The sequence below is a fragment of the Acartia tonsa genome, chromosome 12 (assembly GCF_053477335.1).
Source record: "Acartia tonsa isolate MP-2025a chromosome 12, ASM5347733v1, whole genome shotgun sequence".
Classification (NCBI taxonomy): domain Eukaryota; kingdom Metazoa; phylum Arthropoda; class Copepoda; order Calanoida; family Acartiidae; genus Acartia; species Acartia tonsa.
In genome coordinates this window covers 18328516-18349496 of record NC_137271.1, presented here as the reverse complement: position 1 = coordinate 18349496, position 20981 = coordinate 18328516, and the positions used below count along the sequence as shown (strand labels likewise).

The 20981-nt window shown below is 31.8% G+C and overlaps 1 protein-coding gene across 4 annotated transcripts in view; it reads right to left on the bottom strand.

The window, feature by feature from the left end:
• The window catches only part of rg (A kinase anchor protein rugose), a 150777-nt gene that overhangs the window by 69341 nt on the left and 60455 nt on the right, over positions 1-20981 (bottom strand). For all 4 annotated transcript variants that reach the window (XM_080179419.1, XM_080179418.1, XM_080179421.1 and 1 more), the window contains exons 21-26: positions 12729-12890; positions 12439-12481; positions 9456-9532; positions 8713-8793; positions 5312-5414; positions 4779-4865 (exon numbers count right to left, since the gene is read on the bottom strand). In XM_080179419.1, the coding sequence (XP_080035545.1) occupies positions 4779-4865; positions 5312-5414; positions 8713-8793; positions 9456-9532; positions 12439-12481; positions 12729-12890 (553 nt within the window). The remainder of the gene's footprint in view (positions 1-4778; positions 4866-5311; positions 5415-8712; positions 8794-9455; positions 9533-12438; positions 12482-12728; positions 12891-20981) is intronic.

The window sequence follows — 20981 nt, the reverse complement described above, 5'->3', positions numbered from 1 at the left end:
AAAACAGTTTTATCTTCTTTTTTTATAAACAAAAACGACAAGTATTGAGACAAAATGTACTGTTTTTCAAATCCTATCATAAAAAGTTACAATTCTAACCATTCTACAGATAAGGTTCTAACTTCTCAATATATAAAATTTTGCCTAGGTCCCGATATGGATTTAGGCTGCTTTTTAAATCTATGACTTGGAATGTTTTTTTACTGCTTTTTCTCCTCATAATACCCTTAGGTGTCAGTGGCGCAGCCGCTGGTCACAATCAAATTTTTCTTTTATACACAGATTTATTTTATCCCCCTTAAACAATAACCTTGTTTGTTAACCTTCATGTGTGTGTGTGTGTGTGTGTGTATGTGAGTATTAGTGTGTGTGTGTGTGTGGAAATATTTGGACCCAAGGGAATAGTCTGAACATTACTTGTTGAGAAAACATATTTGAATTCCACATGGAATACAGAGACAGTTACAATTAATTTTTAAAGAAAGTTTGTTTGTGTTATAATAATGTAGTTTTGTTTCGAACGTGGTTTTAACAAACAGATCATATTAATTTCTGTGTAACAATTCTAACATTACAACATCCTGCAGGGGGGGCATCACCTAAAATAACATCCTAAAAGATACTGTGAAAATACAACTAAACGCCTCTTAAGTGTCGTTGTCACGAAAGGGAATATACCCCAATATTCAAGTAACGAAGCACAAAAAAATTTAATCGTGGATGTGTAGTGTAAAAACAGACAAAATGAGTTGTAGAGCAGGTGTTCAGTTAAAGAAAAAAAGATACAGCGTGGCCACATTTTTCAGTATACTGAAAATATTTAGTATTTTTCAGTATTTGGAAATTGGGGGTTCAGTATTTTCAGTAAATACTGAATATTCAGTATTTGAAAATTTTATTTAGTATTTTTTAGTTTTTGGAAAATTTCATGATTCAGTATTTTCATTATTACTTAAATTCCAAATTTTTTTGCATAAATAAGATGTTTTTTCCAGTAGTTGATGTTAGATTTTTTTTGGCGCTTCGCGCCTCACTTTACTTTCCTTTAAATTACCCTATAACTTTGTACATTAATTTTGCTTTTTTTATGGTAATATACATTTTTTTTTCAATTTCATCTCAAATATAATTTTTTTTAGATATTTGAGATGCTTTAATACAGTATTTTTTTCAGATATTTTTTTTTGTCTATTAATAGAATGAATAATCTAAGGTGAGTACTTTGCATGATTATTGAAGGTAAAGTTTTTTAGCATGCTCTTAACTCAACTAAAAAGTATTTAAGTTTTGTAATAATTTAAAATATTTATCCATAGACGTCCAAGGGGGGGGGGGGGGTAATGAGGTATTTACCCCCTCCAAACAATTTTGGGGGGGTAAATACCCCCCAAAATAAAAATTTCTAACATAAAATTTTTTTGCGCCGCATTTTTAATACCTATTATTTAAGAAAATTTAAATTACCCCCCCAAAAAAATTTTACCCCAGGGGTAAATTTTGGGGGGGGGGGGTAAACAAAATTTACCCCTGCCAACAGATTTTAGGGGTGGTAATTACCCCCCCCCCCCCCAAGCAAATTTTACCCCTGGGGTAAAAATTTTGGGGGGGGATAAAATAAATTTGCGGCGCGCTTCGCGCTCCATTTTACACACCCCCCCAAAAAAAAGACTGGACGTTTGTGTATTTATCAGTCATTTTCTGCTTAATTGGTGCAAGAAAATCTAAGAGGCAAAATTAAAAGATCTTTAAAATATCCCCCTAATAATAAAGCTATGATATATGAAATCTTGAAATGAGGAATCATATAAAAAAATACTTATTCAGTATTTGTATTTTTTTGTTCAGTATTTCAGTATTTTTTCTTATTTTAGGATTCAGTATTTTCAGTATTTCCTTTTTTTTCTTCAGTATCAGTATTTTTTTGGTTGTGGCCACACTGAAGATATAATATGCATTTAATTTTTTTGTAAGCATGACCGACGGACTAGGTAAATTGATGCTCATTGATACAAGGAACCTTCTCCAAAAATTTTAGATATTTATCTTAAAAAGCAGCCGAGAAAATCACATAGCATACGGATGGACTGACAGAAAGTAAAGTTACTTCATTTCTAAAGATTAAAGTTTGAGTATTTGTATAAGTGAAAAGTATTCTTAATCCACGGAAATCATAAAAACATTTATGCATTTGAGAATTACAGATTTTTACATAAAAATTCAAATTTTTTTTATATGAGGTAGGTATATTTTTTTCAAAAGGGAGGGGCGGATGTGCCATTTTTTGAAATCAAAAGTAAAACGCGCATGATCTCAGCCCATAAAAGAGTTACAGCTCTAAAATTCGATACAGTAGTTGTTTTTGTAGAGAACAATATGGAACTGTGAAGAAACGGCGACAGAACCGCCGCTCCCGCCGAAAACCGCCGAATTTATTTTTACATTTTTTCGCCAAATTAGACAGTTCTCAATTATCTGAGATGAACTTTTTTCTCAATATTAAAAAAAATGCAAGTGTAAAATCTTACAAGTGTCAAGTGAAAATATAAGGGAAATTATTGAAAATTGTCTATTAAGGCGAGAAAAGATAAAAAAAAATCTCGGCGGGAAACGGCGGTCTTCGGCGGGAGCGGAAGTTCCACCGCCGTTACTTCACAGTTTCATATTGTTCTCCACAAAAAAAAAACTGCTGTGCCAAATTTTAGAGCTGTAACTCGTTTATGGGCACGTTTTACTTTTGGTTTCAAAAGTGGCACATCAGCCTCCCCCCTTATTATCTGACTTGTACACATTACTAAATCAGGAAGACGTATTGTATAATAAAATCAGGGATCTAAAGGGACTAGACAATGGCTAATAAATTGATGTACATCCCCAGCGATGACACACAGAAATAATTCTTTTGTAGATTACAATTAATGGTTAAATAAAACGTTTGGACACTCAAACTCATGAACCAACCAATCAAAAGTAGTTAAGCCAACGAATAAGAAAACTTTCAAATTTCAAAATTTCAATTAATTTGTTAAAACCTCTAAATGTCCCTAGAGAGAACGGAGCCGCTAGTCGTCTTATAAAGAATGCATATTTATTAAAGTATTTGATTGCTTTCTTCATTAAAATTTATCTCTTGCTATCAACATTTGAACTTTCATGGCATCTTTGCATCGCTTCCGGTCCTTTTCTCCAAAATAATTTTAATTATCCCTTTATCCCTAGTTAGAAAAGCTCGAAAAGTTTAGAAAAGAAGTAATTAGAAAAGATAATGAAAATTACGTAAAAAGATAACTTCTCGAGTAAGTTAGCAAAAAATTAAATAAATTTGAAACTTTTGTGGTCAAATTAACTCTTAATTGCGTTTTATATATTAACATAAGATTTTCAATTATAAAAAGAAATTAAAATATACATATATATTAAGGTTTTTATATCTAGCTAACCACTGAACTGATTGAGTTAAAGATTTTGCCAGTATTGTGTTAGGCCATTTCATTTTAAATCAAAGACTTGTGCTATTTTAAGGCTGTTTTTTTCTTTTTAAGAGAGTGTGTTTTTACCTAGAGAGAAAGGGGGGGGCAATGGGCTGTTTATTACACTAGTCACCAAAGTTTCATAATAACGTTTTCTTATTCGTTGGCTTAACAACTTTGGAGACTTTTACTGAATTATAATTGACTGGTTTATTGAGTTGAGTGTTCAAACGCTTCAACCCTTAATTTTAACCCACAAAAGAGGTAATTTTGTATGTCTTCATTAGGGACGTAAATCAATTTATCGGCCGTTGTCATGTCCATTTAGAACCCTGGTATTTACCAGTATATCAATGTGTATAAAACATTACACATATTTTGAACCAACCAATCAAAATTCAATAAAAGTGCACAAGTTAGAGAGTCACAAGGTTAAACTTTGGGTACCAAGCTCGCTGAGGATGAGGTAATAATTAGGAGCTATCATAAGATGGGTAGAGGGTTAAGTCATAATGTACTTGAACATAGAGCTTGAGCTCGCCCTAGTGTCTCAACCTACTCCAAGATGACTTAGTTCTTGACACTAAAAAACTATAGCTAATCATTCAGAAAAAAACAGCCCAATATAGTTGGTTCATTAAATGAGTGTCCAGACGTTTCCATAATTGTAATCTACAGGTGGGGTAATTTTGTTTATCATTATTTTGGGGATGTTCTCAATTTATCGGCCGTTGACTTATCCCTTTAGATCCCTGCCAATATACACTCCCTCCCTAAATATTTATTTTATTCAATAACCACCCCTATCATACTATGACCTGTTTTAAATATTATAATGTTATAAATAATTAACTAAATGGAATGTAGCTTGGGTAGCACAGGTGTATAGAGTTAAACGCTTTGTTAAAGTCTAAAGTGCATAAATTCACTCCATACATTACACAGCACATACATAAAATGCAGAGATCTTAATGGATAAGACAATGGCCGATAAATTGATGTACAACCCCAATATTTATACACAAAAACTCTTTCTGTAGATTTCAATTAGTTGTTAAAAAGCTTCAACACTTAAATATATTGAACCAAACAGATTAAAATTCGATATAGTTCCTAAAGTTGTTCAGCCAATAAATAACATGAGTTATTAATATTGTTAAGGTAAAAATGTTCAATCATGAGATTAAAGCCAGTTTTTTTAACCCATGCCTTCGGCATCTCGGGGTTAACAAAACTTGTTTTAATCTTACAATTGTACATTTTTATATCCGCGGAAAGCTGTTTAAAGTACGATGATATAAATAACTATACCTTAGCATCAAAAGCTGGAACTAGACTGGCAGGATGATCATTCATCAACTGGATCAGGATACCCAACACATCTTTCACATTCTCATCCTAAATTAAAATAATTTAAATCTTCACGAAAAACCAGCAATTTTATTTTGGGTGCTACTCCCTTAGTTCTACCTAGAGATAATTGGGTAAAATCTTTTTTTCTGAGTCAATAATAATTATCCTAAGTTTTGGTAGGTATATTTCATCTTTTCCGCCGCCGCTTTTACTTTAACACCAGATTAGTTTTCCTGTCTTTCGAAATTCAATAGAAATACAGAAAATCAGATAAAAAACGCTAAAATACGCTAATTTTTAAAAGTTAGACAGACAGACATACATGCCTTATAAAGATACTTCATAGAATGACAAAAAAATATTTTTTTAGTTTAGCTCCAAATCCCATTAAATCCTAAATAAATAAAACCGGTTCTATTGCCAATAATGAAAAAATAACATATGGTATTTAGTATTTAATTTCATATCCTTGGAAATATTTAAATCTCTACCTGGTGCACAGTTGTGAGATAGTTTAGTATTGCTTGTAATTCATCGTCCTTGGAACCAGACCCAAGCATAACCAGTTTCTTCACAAATTGCAGGATGTACGACCTGTAAAATAACATTAAAAAGTATAAGACAACCGCCTGTAGATTAAAAAAAGATTGGTTAAAAAATTGGGCCCTAAGGTTTGCACGACCCAAAATCCACAAAGTTTTTAGCTAACACGTGAAGGATCGTGTTTAGGAAACGTAAGAACCATTATAATTTTAAGTCTAATGTCCCCCCTCCTAAATAACAATTACATTCTCAAACCCAGATATTCAATCATAACCTGTTTCTATACAAATTGCAATATGTTTAGTACATTAATACGGGGTATGCATTATAAGTTCTAAAATGAGAGCCATTGGCATTGGAGAATCCAATTCGCTACTTCGTTTTCTTTCCATGATCCAAATGATCTATTTATATTTGTTACCAAGAGTTTCGTCCCTAGCATCTAGAGGCTCTGTATTCTCAATAGAGGGAAGAGAGGGGAAAGACAATAGTCTAAAAACATCCCAAGACCTATATGAATCTTCCCCAAAATAAAGAACTCAACTGGTTCAGTGGTTACAAATATCTAAACTAACAATCAAATAAAAACCCTACTACTTTAATCTTATGGTCTTATTGTTTCAAAGTCTACTACTTTTGAAAGTAATAGTTCTTTATTTGTAAGCAATGCAGAAAAAAAAGCATCAATCTATATCTGTTTAAGATTAGAAAGGTATATAAAGTCCATTATAGTCTTAAATGCAGAAATAAATAAATCTTTTCTCACACCCATTCCATGCCAGAGATATAAAGGGATAAGACAATTCCGATAAATTGATATACATTTCATACAATGATGGTACACAAAACTACCCCTTTACAATTACAATTACAATTAGTGGTTGAAACGTTTGGACACTCAACTAAATGAACCAGCCATTCACAAGTTAATAAAAAGACCCCAAAGTTATCAAGCCAATGAATAAAACTTTTGGGATTGGTGTAATAAACAGTCCAATGTCCTCTACCTCCCTGATTACATTAATACATATGCACAACTATTCACCAACAGGGAAAGAAATTCAGAAATAAGGATGACAACAGATCTGTAAGTAGCAGAGAAATTAAGGGACAAGACAATAGAAAATAAATTTATAAAAACTAAATGACACCTTCTGTAGTTTTATATCATTTTGGCTGAAAAGATAGTACATTACTAGTTAGAACCAACCAATCAACATTTAAAAATAGATCACAAAACTTTTATAAAAAGCCAACAAATTAGAATATATTCTCGTTTTATTAGAAATCTAAACCCCGAACCACTTCATTATGCAATCTACATTTTCCTGGATATTTTGTCTACGGTAGTCCATAAGTGTACAGCTTTACAGTACATTGTTTCTATTTGTTAAAGCAACACGTATGATAAAAGAAAAAGATTCTGTTTAAAGTAAAATGCTTATATTTCAATCAAAATCTATATTTTTGTATTTTTTACCGATCCACGTCATTATGCAAATCAAAAGAAAATCAATGAGAAAACGTTTGTTTTGCACTTTTCTCCACTTTTAAAAAATGATTCTGATAAAATAACAATTTTTTAAGGGATTTATGCATTAATTATAATGAAAAACAGTTTCAGGTAGATTTTAATGATTTTTCTAAATAAGAAATAATTGAAAAAAAGAAATTCTATCCTTATCACTTTAGAGGACAGCTGCTGACCCCCAGTCTTATGGATGAAGCTAAATACATGTTAAAGATAAAAATTACCCTGAAAAGTATACAAAAATGTTTTTTGATGTGTTAAAAAAATCCATTTTAAAATCTTGATTTTGAGGATGATGGCCTTTAAGATGCTCTTACTGGTGGTGAAGGTGAGCTAAATGTTATCTAAGTACATGACCATTACAACAACTTGTCTATTAACCTATGTACCATTTTTTGTAGTCATAGCAGCCTCCAGTGGAGCCTCTCGACATGAAATATAACCATTATCTAAAAACTACATTATTTACTTTATGAATTTTAGTAATTAAAATTGCAATTTTTTTCTTTTTTAATATTGCTTGGCTGGAGGCTGCTATGACTACAAAAATTGGACCATAGTTCAATATATAAGTTTTCTTCAAGGGCATGCACTTTGATAACATTTAGCTCACCATCACCACCAGTAAGAGCATCTTAAGGGCCATCATCCTTAAAATCAAGATTTTAAAATGGATTATTTTAACACATCAAAAAACATTTTTGTATACTTTTCAGGAAAATTTTTATTTTTTACATGTATTTAGCTTCATCCATAAGACTGGGGGTCGGCAGCTGTCCTCTAAAGTGTTAGGGATAGAATTTCTTTTTCTCATTTATTTCTTATTTAGAAAAATCAATAAAATCTACCTTAAACTGTTTTTCATTATAATTAATGCATAAATCCCTTAAAAAATTGTTATTTTATCAGAATTAATTTTTAAAAGTGGAGAAAAGGGCAAAACAAACGTTTTCTCATTGATTTTCTTTTGATTTGCATAATGACGTGGATCGGTAAAAAATACAAAAATATAGATTTTGATTGAAATATAAGCATTTTACTTTAAACAGAATCTTTTTCTTTTATCATACGTGTTGCTTTAACAAATAGAAACAATGTACTGTAAAGCTGTACACTTATGGTCTACCGTAGACAAAATATCCAGGAAAATGTAGATTGCATAATGAAGTGGTTCGGGGTTTATTACATCTATTGTGTAATGAACGAAAGAGATTATTGATAGTAATCTCCACATGTTGTTGTTGTTGTTATTAGCCATCAGGAGCTAGATTCTTCATACAATATATCAAGGAATTCCGCACATTTTTTGGGCTTCGTCCATAGATTGATGGGGGTTAACCTAGTAGGTTTCGTCGGGCAGTTAAAAACTTGTACAGTGGTGTGGTCCTCGAGGTTACAATCTGTACATTTGGGGTCAATTCTCTGGTCAATTCTGGCTAAATATGATTGTAGGAATTGGCTGTACCCTGACCTTAGCTGAGTAATCTCCACATAATAATAAGCTCTCGAACTTTAATTAACTTCCTCGAAACAAGTTTCAGTAGGCGTGAGATTAGAGTAGCTTCGCTAATTACTGTCTGAGGTGAAAAAGAATAATTAAACAGCTTAAGCACCGTTACAATGTTGTTATTTTTCTTTTTAGAATATAAATCCCTCCTTGCAACTAAAGATATCTTTCCAAGGGGTTCAAAAAAGCAATTCTTTACTTTTTTGCATTGATTTTTGTTTTTATTTACACAAATTTGCATTTTTAGATGCGCAACATCTTTGAAATTGTTTAAATCCCCAACTTACTAAAATATCTGTATAGTTCCTTACCTTATTGTGATGATATCATTTGTATTAGGCCTTGCGATATCCACGCTCTTTAGGTTTGCCTCGTCCTCTTTCTCTTGGGGCCTAAAAAAGATGAAATTTTTCAGCACTTGTTTGCTTAAACAAATAAATATCCTATTTCAACTTTTTTTTTTAAATTATGAGACCCATATTTGATGAAAAGTTGAAAGATTTCCCAAACAGTACCAAACGAGCAAAAACAGTTCTTAAACTTTTTCTTTAAAATAAATGGAAAATAAGGGGGTGTTTACTATGCTTAGCACCTGCGGGAAGCCCTAAACATGATTGGCTACCCATTACCAAAGAGAGCCAAATCAAACAGACAAAAAAGCCTTCTAATTTTTTATTTTTTTTTTAATGGGAAGACTTTCTATGCTCGTATAACCACTTGGATGAAACAGTAAAAAATAGCCCATCAAATTAAATAGCAAGACGGGGATCTTGTTACAAAATGTATCCAGCCGAATACCGGAGGTCGGCAGGTAAACGGCGGAGGATATCTATGAAATTTTATAAAGATTTTTTTGATTCATCAATATCGGGTTTTACGGTCGGATTTCCGGTAATTTGCCGGATACTGGATATCCAGCATTTCAAATCAGTAGGATATCCGGCCAAATATCTATCCGTCCCAACCCTACTTGTACGCCAACATAAAAGTATATGACACCTAATCACGAGAACAAGTAAAAAAGTACAGCAATAAAACTTAAATATTGTATCACCTGACAACCCAGTAATATGTCTTCAGTGTATGCATTGTTTGGAGAACAGTTGATACTCTTCGCACGTTTGTGTAGATCTAAATATGATTAGTGAGACTCTTTGTATGTTTTTAATATTAAAAAAACTAGGTACAAAGAAAGAACTTATTTAACCATAGTAAGGAATTAAACTTAAGATTTAATGGTTATTTTTCGCATCGTATTATGGACAACAGCTTTCCGCGGATATTAATTTTTTTAAAAAGTAGATTAATTCCAGTTTTTTTTACCCTGGGCGGTCAAAGGCCCGGGCCAACAAATCTGGTATTACTTTTAAGATTTTTATCTTTACTTTTTAAAGAAAATTTTCCATGATACGATACGAATAATAATTTTTCGGTAAGGCTCTGAAACGCTTATAATTCAGCGGATTAAAACCGGTTTCGAAGCCACACTTGAAAATATATTAAAAAATTTCAAAAAATCATGTAAAAATAAAAATCTACGAAATGATAAACTTTTTCATATTTGTTAGAAATAACAAATTGTATGTACTTTTTTACATACAAAAATTCAAATTCCATAAACCCTTCTCAATTCCCAAAACTCAGTTTTTATTCAATGTCTAATTCTCAAAAGAAAATCTGAAAATATTTATTTTAAATGCTTTATTCTTACTTTTAGGAATTAAAAAGCGGCAGGGTCCCGCTAAATACTATATCTTATTCGTTGGCTCAACAACTTTGGGGACTTTTAGTAAATTTTGGTTGGTTCATTAAGATGAGTGCCCAAACGTTTCAACTAATATTTCTAATCTACATAAGGAGTGATTGTGTGTAACATCATTGGGGATGTACATCAATTTATCGGCAATTGTCTTTCCTTTAGATCCCTGATTCTAGGGACAAATATATGTTTAAAGTAGCGTAGCAACAACAAGCTACTAACATTATTAAGGAATTGCGAATTATTTTTTTAATAAGTAAACTTGACGTGGTAAAGTACTGTTTTTTTGTATCAAACTCAATTTGATATGTAAGTAATGTTTTGAACAGTGCATATATATATTTATGTAAGTTAGATACATAAAGTGTGTTACCTTTTTTTATGTTTTATTATTATTTGGCCACAACTTGGTCAAAAATGCTTACAAATCAGACCTTTTTCAACCAAAGATACTCAAATGGTTCCTTTACAAGCCCAATCAATCAGTTTCAAGATATCTTTATATTTCTAGGAAAATTGATGAAAATACAAAAAAAAAGCAAATTTGGGTGTTACCTTTTATATGCACAGATACCATAAAATCAACAGAAAAAATACTTATTTTTACTTTTCTGTCATTTTTAAAGTTTGATTCTGTTAAATTGGCTAATCTTGAAGGGATTAATGCATTGAAATATACTGAAACATAATATTGGGCAGAAATTAATGTATTTCAAAGAAAGAAAATTTTGAAAATAGAAATTCGACCTCTATCACTTCAGAGGACAGCTGCCAACCTCCAGTTGACAGGATGTAGTTAAATACTTGTTAGCAATAATAATTAGCCCAAAAAGTAAAACAAAAAGTTTTTTAATATGGTAAAAAAATGATAATCTAAATCTTAATTTTGAGGATGATATTCTGAAGGATGCTCTTACTGGTGGTGATGATGACCCAGATGGTATCCAAGTACATGATCGTTATGACAACTCATATATTGAACTATAGTCCAATTTTTGTATTTGTAGCAGCCTCCAATTAAAAGTTGTAACAAGAAATATAACCATCTTTTAAAAACTACTATATTTACCTTATGAATTGGAGAATTTAAAAACCATGATTGTATGTTTTGGTATTTCTCTTGATTGGAGAATGCTACAAATACAAAAATCGGACCATAGTTAAATAGACAAGTTGTCATAATGCTCATGTATTTGGATACCATCTGGGTCATCATCACCAACAGCAAGAGCGTCTTTAAGATCATCATCCCCAAAATTAAGATTTAGATTATCATTTTTTTACCATATTAAAAAAAATTTTGTTTTACTTTTTGGGCTAATTATTATTGCTAACAAGTATTTAACTACATCCTGTCAACTGGAGGTTGGCAGCTGTCCTCTGAAGTGATAGAGGTCGAATTTCTTATTTTCCAAAACTTCTTTCTTTAAAATACATTAATTTCTGTCCAATATTATGTTTCAGTATAATCAATGCATAAATCCCTTCAAGAATAGCCAATTTAACAGAATCAAACTTTAAAAATGACAAAGAAGTAAAATAAGTGTTTTTTCTGTTGATTTTATGGTATCTGTGCATATAAAAGGTAACACCCAAATTTGCCATTTTTTAGTATTTTCATCAATTTTCCTTGAAATATAAAGATATCTTAAAACTGATTGATTGGGCTTGTAAAGGAACCATTTGAGTATCTTCGGTCGAAAAAGGTCTGATTTGTGAGCATTTTTGACCAAGTTGTGGCCAAATAATAACAAAACATAAAAAAAGGTAACACACTTTATTTTTATGTACATATTGAGTTACATAACCTTAAAATTATATTGGAATTCATAATTTTTTAAAAGCGAGCAGCTCTTTTCGTTTAATTAAACAGGTTAGAATTGTTCTATTGATTTTAAACTTAAAGGCAAAATAGGCATTAGATTTTAAAAGAATCCTCCCACTCATTTAAAACATATAAAAATATTGTTTCAGACAGTTTGATATCAACAAAACATTTGATTGTTTTCTAACAAGGAAATCAATATTCATAAAAAAAAATACTTTAGACACAAATCAAAAATCAACTATTTAAAATAGACATACACACTTTCTGGTAATGTTTAGAGTTGCTAAGCTTTCAAACTTTACCTAGCAGTTAAAGGAATCTTCATGACAAGTTTAACATTGATAAAACAATTCTAGCATGTCTAAATTAACAAAAAGACATATTCGCCCAGACATACAGACTAACCCTAATTATAGTAAAAAAGCTTCGCTTATAAAAATTTACACGAACCTGCGTATCCGACAAAAATTCATTGGACAGATATCCATACAATCTAAAACAAAAATGTATAAATCAATTTATGATTTTAAAAAAACAGGTTTTTGCATGCCACGATTGAAGAAACCCGTAAAATATTTTTTTCTGATGTAAAACTCTCCTATCAAACCTTTACAGTTGTATAAGTAGATATATTTAACCCTTATATGAATGCTATACATGATTTTTAAGTATAAACGAGAACCGGTTCTAATCCAGCGGATATTAATCCGCGGTTTCGAAGCCTTACATAAAAAACGTACCTTATCTGAACCTGTGCAGGTGTCTGTATCCATAGTCCAGGATTAAACAGACAATGATCCAACAGCTGCTTCAGTAACAGCTCTGAATTCTGGTGTTGAGAGGTCACAAGGAACTTGGCCAGCTTCAGACAAGTGTTCAGCAGGTCACCAGTCAAATGTTCCCTGAAAATGTTTTACAATTATTAACGCCGTAGAAAATAGCTTTAACCAGGGATTTATAGGGATAAGACAATGGCTAATAAATTGATGTACAGTACATCCCCAATGATGATAAACATAATTACATCTTTTGTGCCTAGATTACAATTAGTGGTTGAAACCAATCAATCAAAATTTATTAAAAGCCACTAAACGAATAAAAATCTGCATTATAAAACTTTGAGGACTAGTGTAATAAACAGCACAATGTCCCCCCCGCTCCCTGAGCTTTAACAACAACAGTGCATGTAACGAACTTTAGGTCCAGTCGTTATAGAGATAATAAAGGGCAAACATACATAAGATATCCTAATTTTTCAATATTAGGAAGGTATAGATTATGTTTAAGTAACATAATATTCGTTTAAAATTCTTTCAAAGCCTTAATAAGGCAAGACCAACAATGAAAAAAAAATTTAACAAGAAAATTTTGTCCATAAAATGAATCCCAGGCCACTGTAAATTATATTCAGTAAGTTTGTTTCATTGTGTAAAGATTTAACAGCAATATTTCATTAGCTTGGATTGTTACTTTTATGTTCAACCATCCTTTTACTATTGTGGAAAATTTCTTTGAAAATCTGATTTCAACATCAAAAAGGTGTGGATGGTCTTTGGGTTTCGATAACCCAAGAGTATTTTTATTAGTTTGTTTAGACTTTATGAACAAGATTTTATATTTTTTGAACTGAATCTTGTCTAGTTTATTCAGTAGTCATAGAGTAGGATGAAAAAATCTTTTCTATAGGTACATGATGTTGTCAGTTACTTTATGATTGCTTGACCTTTGTCAAAAAGTCCTAACTGTGTGTTTTAATGAGTTTATTATCCAAAAGGCATTAATCTTCTCCTACTATTAAAATGATGGATTTGATATAACAGCTGTAAATTACATTTTTAATATCTCTAGTATGACAAAATGTGATCCTCACCAAAAATCCAACATCTCCCGGCCCTGTCCTGTAAGGAAACAGAAGGGGTTGATTCCTGGACAAATAAGGTTCCCCGGATTTTCCCCCGGCTCAATGTGTCTATCCATCTGAAAATCTTTACAAAATTTTATATTTTTCCCCTTTTCCTTAAATATATTTTTAGTAGCGAAGCTACTCTATATTTCACGTATTATGTATGTCGGTTCGTCAATAACGCAATGGCAGAAATATTATTTTTTCCGGCTGCTATTAGGCGCCGACTTTTATTTTCAAGAAGCATTAATTACAATAATTAGGTTTTTTGTCAAGTTACTCGTCGGTAATAATTAAAAAATCTTCTATCCTTTATCATTAAGTCCCTTTTTCTTTATCTTTATTGTTTCAAGAACTTCATAAGTTAATAAATCCATGATTTTTTTGCTTTGCCAACAATGGATGTTATCATCCTTGTTTATTTTATAAATAAAGGGGGGGGGGAGATTTAAAGGAAATTTGATTTACCCCTAGAGCAAAGATCATTGATAAAATGAAGAAAAAATATAAAACATTTTCTCGTATTCATTTGAATCCGGTAGATAGGAACCGGTTCTCATGAATACGAAAAAACTATGTCTAGCATCGTATTATATCCAGTTTTCTACGAATATAGAAATGTACAATCATAAGATTAAAACTAGTTTTTTTAGCCGGTGCCTTCGGCACCACGGGGCTAAAAAAACTAGTTTTAATCTTATAATTGTACATTCTATATCCGCGGAAAGCCGTTTATAATACGATACGAGAAATAACTATTCTCGTATTCATTCGAAACCTTTTAATATCAGGTGGATTAGAACCGGTTTTCAGCCATACTGAAAAATTATGTATAGCATCGTTTTCTACGAATATAAAAATGTACAATCATAAGATAAAAACAAGTTTTTTAGCCCGTGCCTTTGGCATCTAGGGCAAAAAAATATGTGTTTTAATCTAATAACACTATTCTAATAATACTATGCAATAAACAACTATTCTATTGATAAAAGAAGGGAATAATATATTTAGAAACAGGATTCTAAGATCTAACACTTGACTGTCCACAGGGACTAGAGACCAGAATTCTGGCAAACAATCCTTACATAAAAAGTAACAGGATGTCTATGTGTACCGAAAGATCTCGCTAACCGCTAAACCGATATGGTTTTTCTTTAAAATTTAGTTTTTTCTAGGTCCTGCAGGAAAGGTTTATAACTATTTTGAGGGAGGGTACCACCACCGATTCAAGACAAATTGACAAAGACAAAATTTTTCTTAAAGGGGTAGTTTCACGAAAGGCATTTGAACTTAATTTAGTGATCCGCATATTTTTTCCTGGTTAATTCGTTTAACTACATTTATATGGCATATATTTTAAAGAATTTCAATTTTCTACCACGTAGTTTTTAAAATATCAAGACTTGAAAATCGTCTTTTTAAATTGCACAAAAGGACAATTTTCAAGTCTTGATATTTTCAAAACTACGTGGTAGAAAATTGAAATTCTTTCAAATACATACCACATAAATATAGTTTAACCCATTAACTAGCAAAAAATATGCGGTTCACTAAAGTTCAAATGCATTTCGTGAAACTACCCCTTTTCTCTTTTAAATTAAAAAAAATATAACCACCCAAAATTTTTATTTTATTTTTTTTCCTTTTAAACAAAAAATAAATGTGATCCTTTAAAATCCTTTCAAGAAATCTTAAGAAACACAAATACAAACAACATTGGTTTTCGTACATTTTTAGATGAAGCCCCTTAGAGGCTAGAAGTGCATCCGCTAGTCTCTATATTTAGGTATAAATATAATCAGAAATCAAGCTTCAAACTTATCTGCACAATATTACACACCAGTCTTTAAACAAATATTTTTTCTTGAATTTTACGAAAGTGGGTGGTTTGCTGCAAAGTGCCAGTTCAACACTAATATTTTTTTGTTTATTTATTACATTAGGGCAGGTTATGTAAGGTTATAATTATGTTAGAGGTAACACCACTTGGGTTAAACATAGAAAAAACAAGGATGACAACATCCATAAAAGCAAAGCACTGAAACGGTAGGACAAACGGACATTAACACTTGTATAGTATCTGAACTGAAAAATCGGAACATAAATGTATAAATGTCGAATCAAAATTGTAAGTAAATTTGTTGAAAAACTGCTTAAAAACAGGATAATGTTTATGAACATACTTACATTTTGGACTTGATTATAGAGTTGCTTCGCTTATAATATTGTTCTTTGTTGTCCCAGGAATCAATATACCAAAAATCAGATCAAACGGATAAATAGAACACTTGAAAATTTGGTGTTAAAAAAGTAAAAAATCAACATGTTTAAAATGGACGTACGGACATTTTGGTAATGATTATAGAGTTGCTTTCTAAATCGTACCCAACTACTACAGGAATCATCATGCAAAGTTTGAAATCGATAGGACAATTCTAACATGAATAAAAGCTATCTATTTCGGACGGACGGACGGACCGACCCTAATTATAGAAAAGCCTCGCTTTTAAAAAACTAAACACCCCACCCTTATTTTGTTTGTTTTTAAGAGAGAGAGGCTTTTCAGTGCTTAACAGGAACTACGAGGGAAAACACCCTCTAGAATTTCTGGCATTCGTCAATTAATATTATACCTATGTCAAATCAAGATTAACACAAAATAATGCTTTATTTTTCAGACATTGATTCAGTGGAATGAAGAATGATTTAAAATTTTTTTGATATGTTTAATATTTTATTTATTTATTATTTTTTATTTAAAAAAAATTATATAACTACCCAAAGTATGTGTTTTATATTCTTTTATACAAAAAGTAAAAACATTTTTATAAAACTGATTTATGCATCTTAATTTGTTTATCTTTCCAACCTCTTCTCAAAACACAGTGGATAAAAACACCAGAAGGTGATATTTATAACAAAGTGTTAAAATTGTTCTATTGACTTGTATTAACACTTCAACGTTTGTGCATTTGGATACATAAACACAAAATAATGTTTATCAACTTTACTATTCAGATTTTTTTAATGAAGGATAAAATAGTATAAAGTTAAGGACAAAAATAACTAAATCTCGAACAAAATTAACTCTTCTGTTGATTACAATTAGTGGTTGAAATGTTTGGACACACAACTGAATGAACAAACCAATAAAAATTTAATAAAAGTCAGCAAGGTTGTTAAGCCATCGAATAAGACTTTGGAGACTAGTGCAAAAATAGCCTAATGTCCCCTCCCTCCGTGCCTAATCTACCCCAAAAAATGGATTTTTCGCGGACGCGGTTTTTCATCCCTTCCATGTTCTCTTCATCGCCGACCTTTTAGCCTCGATTTCAATTTTGAGATGAGCATACACACACACAAACAGGAGCACACACACACAGCTATGAAGTTGGTTATCAGAGAAGGGGAGAGTAGAACAGGTTTTAAAAAGATTTCTTGAGAAATGTTGTCTGTCTATCTGGCTGGCTATTTGTAATAAACAAAATTTTGTTCAAACTAAAACACCCAACCACCCCACTATGTGCCCAGAATTCCAATATAAAACAAAAACTCATAGTTCTGTTAATTTTGCTTCAAATTGGGTAAAATCTTTTGGGTTGGGTCACTAATTACCCCAAGTTTTGGTATCTTGAAAAAAAACGGCGGCGGGATCGCCGCTCCCGCCGTTAACCGCCATTTTCCGCCGCCAAAAAAAACAACATAATCTCAAATGATTCCAAATTGCCTAATTTGGCGAGAAATGAAAAAAAAATTTTTGGCGGTGGCTGCTGAAAACGGCGGGAGCGGCGGGCCCGCCGCCGTTTTTTCAAAAGATACCAAAAATTATGGTGATTAGTGACACCCTAAAACGATTTGGATCCAATATCTTAAAAGCAGAGAATAAGCACTGAATTTAAGATATACCTTAATAAATGATAATTTGAAAATGAAGTCCCCCACAGGGTTGGTTATGAAGGGAAAAAATTTTGAAAAAATAACACGGTCTTAAAAGATTCCAAATTGCCTAATTCAGCGAGAAATGCAATATAAAAAATTTTGGTGGTGGTGGAAAACAGCCCGTGAACGGCGGTTCTGCCGAATTTTTTTTAAAGATACCAAAACTTGGGGTGATTGGTGACACAACCCAAAAGATTTTACCCAATTATCTCTAAAACTAATGGAGTAGCGCCCAAAATAAAATTGCTGGTATGTCGTGTTTCAAGTCACCACATTTTACATAAATAATCAATGAAATACTTATATATCAATTGATTTGTTTCAGGGAGGGAGGGGACATTGGGCTGTTTATTACAATAGTCCTCAAAGCTTTATAATAACGTTTTATTATCCATTGGTTTAGCAACTTTAGGGGCTTTTACTGAATTTTAATTTTTTTTTTTCAAATGTCGAATGTCCAAACGTTTAATTACTAATTGTAATCTACAGAAGGGATAATTTTGTGTATCATTGTTGGATAAGTTCATCAATTTATCGGCCATTAACTTATCCCTTTAGATCCCTGGATTTGTTGACATATAACTATAAACAAGGAAACATGTTAATAACATTTTGTAAAATAATTTTCTATTTTCCCATAACCCATTTTTCTGTACTTTTTCATTAAGAATTGACCTGTTATTGCTGCGCTACTTATAGACAAAACAATCCTTGTTTCAAAAATAAAAGCAAATATATCACAAATCACCCCAAAAGCACTAAAAACTTTAATCCAAAGGCCTTGCAATCAAAGGAATAGGGCAATAGGGCCTTTATCAGGAAGGTAGGGGACATTGGGCTGTTTATCACTCTAGTCCCCAAAGTTTTATAATAACATTTTCTTGTTTGTTTATTAAGTTGAGTGTCATAACTTTTCAACCAATAATTATAATCTACAGAAGGGTAAGTTTGTGTATCATTATTGGTAATGTACATCAATTTATCTGCCATTCTCTTATCCCTTTAGATCCCTAGGCCTTCATACGTTTATTTACAAATTTGCTTAAATCTTTTAGTTTCTTTACAAGTTTGCTTAACTCTTTTAATTCTTTAGGGCGTGCATATGGAGTGGAATAGGTTTTAGTTTTATCAAATTGAAACATTTAAGATATTATTAATTTGATTTAAAAAGAATGGTAATTGATTAGAAGCAACAGGTTCGATTATATAGCTTAAATGAATATTCCTAGGCGTGTGCATGGGGGGCCTCCCCCCACACTCCGGAGGTGGGGGGGGGGGCGAGGATATCCTTTAAAGACTTTAAGCAATAAGAATAAGGAATTGTATCAAAAAACTGCATCGAGAACTATAAATATCACGATAAAATGATTAGTAAAAAAAAGGTATTTCAATTTGTCTTTTTTGTGTAAAAATTGCTATAAAATGGGTCCGACCACTCCTACAAAAATGCGAAAAAAAAATTTCAGCTAACGATGCCGCCATTGAAACCAACGGGATTCATTCACTGAGTGCCTTGGTTAGACATGTGTAAAGGTCTGATATGCGGCATCGTTAGCTGAAAAAAGATCAAACTATTTGAAGTTAAGAGTATCATTACAAAATATTATAATTCCTGATTCTTTAAGGGGGAATGCTTTGACATCAATTTTTTCATAAGTTTTAAAAGTAAACGTATAAAAACTAATTTAAAATCGTATAGTATATTCGATAAGCTTTCAAAAAAGGTATAACGTATTACTATAGCTCAGTTTTTGGTAGTTTGACGATAATTTAAAGTTTGCATATAAAATGTAATTTCAATAGTCAGGCTTTTATTACAAAATCCTAAATATCTAGGTAGGCTACTTCTCGAAGCTATAAAATTATAAGTAATTGATATTTTCACCTCTAGCTTTGGGAATCCTTCTCAAATATGACAAAGATTAATCTAAAACTTTAAAATTGGTCAATATTCAAAAATACTTTTTTTGGAATCTTGGAGTTTTTGCATTGGCTGGGCACATAGTGCACCCTCACCCAACTCAACATTCTCTAAACATCTATAGGGATATCAATAATACAAAGTAGTACGATGTCTGTCTGTCTGTCTGTCCGTCCGTCCGTCTGAAGCTTAAGATCTCGGTAACCACTGAACCGATCGGATTCTACTCTTGAGGGTATATACCTATTGGTCCTGTGGTGGTTTTAAGATATTTTCTTGGAGGTGGGACACCCCTAACCCCCCAAAAAACAAAAAAAATCCCCCCCTTATTTTTTATTTTGCTCTGGTACAGGCTGCCGCAGGCTGCCCTTTTTATTATTTTTTATTCCAGCATTTATTTTGAATGAAAGAATAGCAACATTCTCTCACTAAAAACAATAAATATTAATTTTTTTTATCACCTCTTGGGGCAAAGCCCCTAGAGGCTAGGGGCGAAGCCGCTAGTATAGAATTAAGTTAGTGTAACTCAGTTAATCTTGGTAAGGCCAGCTAGTTGTACTCTTTACAACAGATCGTCTGCTTCTAAATTATTTTCTGCTACTTGGCTGTGTAATATAAGCGATACCATTGGCTGATTTACAATGACCCAATAGATCGAAAGGTTGCACAAGACGGTTGCGATGGGGAGATACAGTTATTTAACCCTTTCTCCCTCTAGTGTTTTACTCTAATCTCTTTACAAAGACTCTGTCCTTGTCTTTATCTATTTTTTTCAGAATAACTAAACATATCCCTGCCTCAAAATTTGCATAATATTTCTAGTATCAAAGCTTCTCTATACCTTGAGATTTTTAAACGTCCGTCTGTGTCTGTAATCCTTATTTTGCTAATTATGGATAAAATTTAAAAATAACAAGGATAAAACACCTTAATTTATAAGCGGACAATAAAACTACGCAAGTCAAAAAATACAATGAAATAATTTTTTGAGTTTGAGTCAAAATTACAGATAAAGTACATGAAATGAACGTACAAAGGTTTATGGATGCAATGACAAAATTGCTTTGCTACATTAATTGTGTCGAAAATTGCGAATTAAACAATCTTAATAAGTTTCAAAACGATCACACAACTTTAACATACTTAAGTAAAATGTAACATTAATGTAATTGTACAGACTATAATCAAAATAAAGACTTTCTTTAAATGTGATGAAAAAAAGTCTTTTTG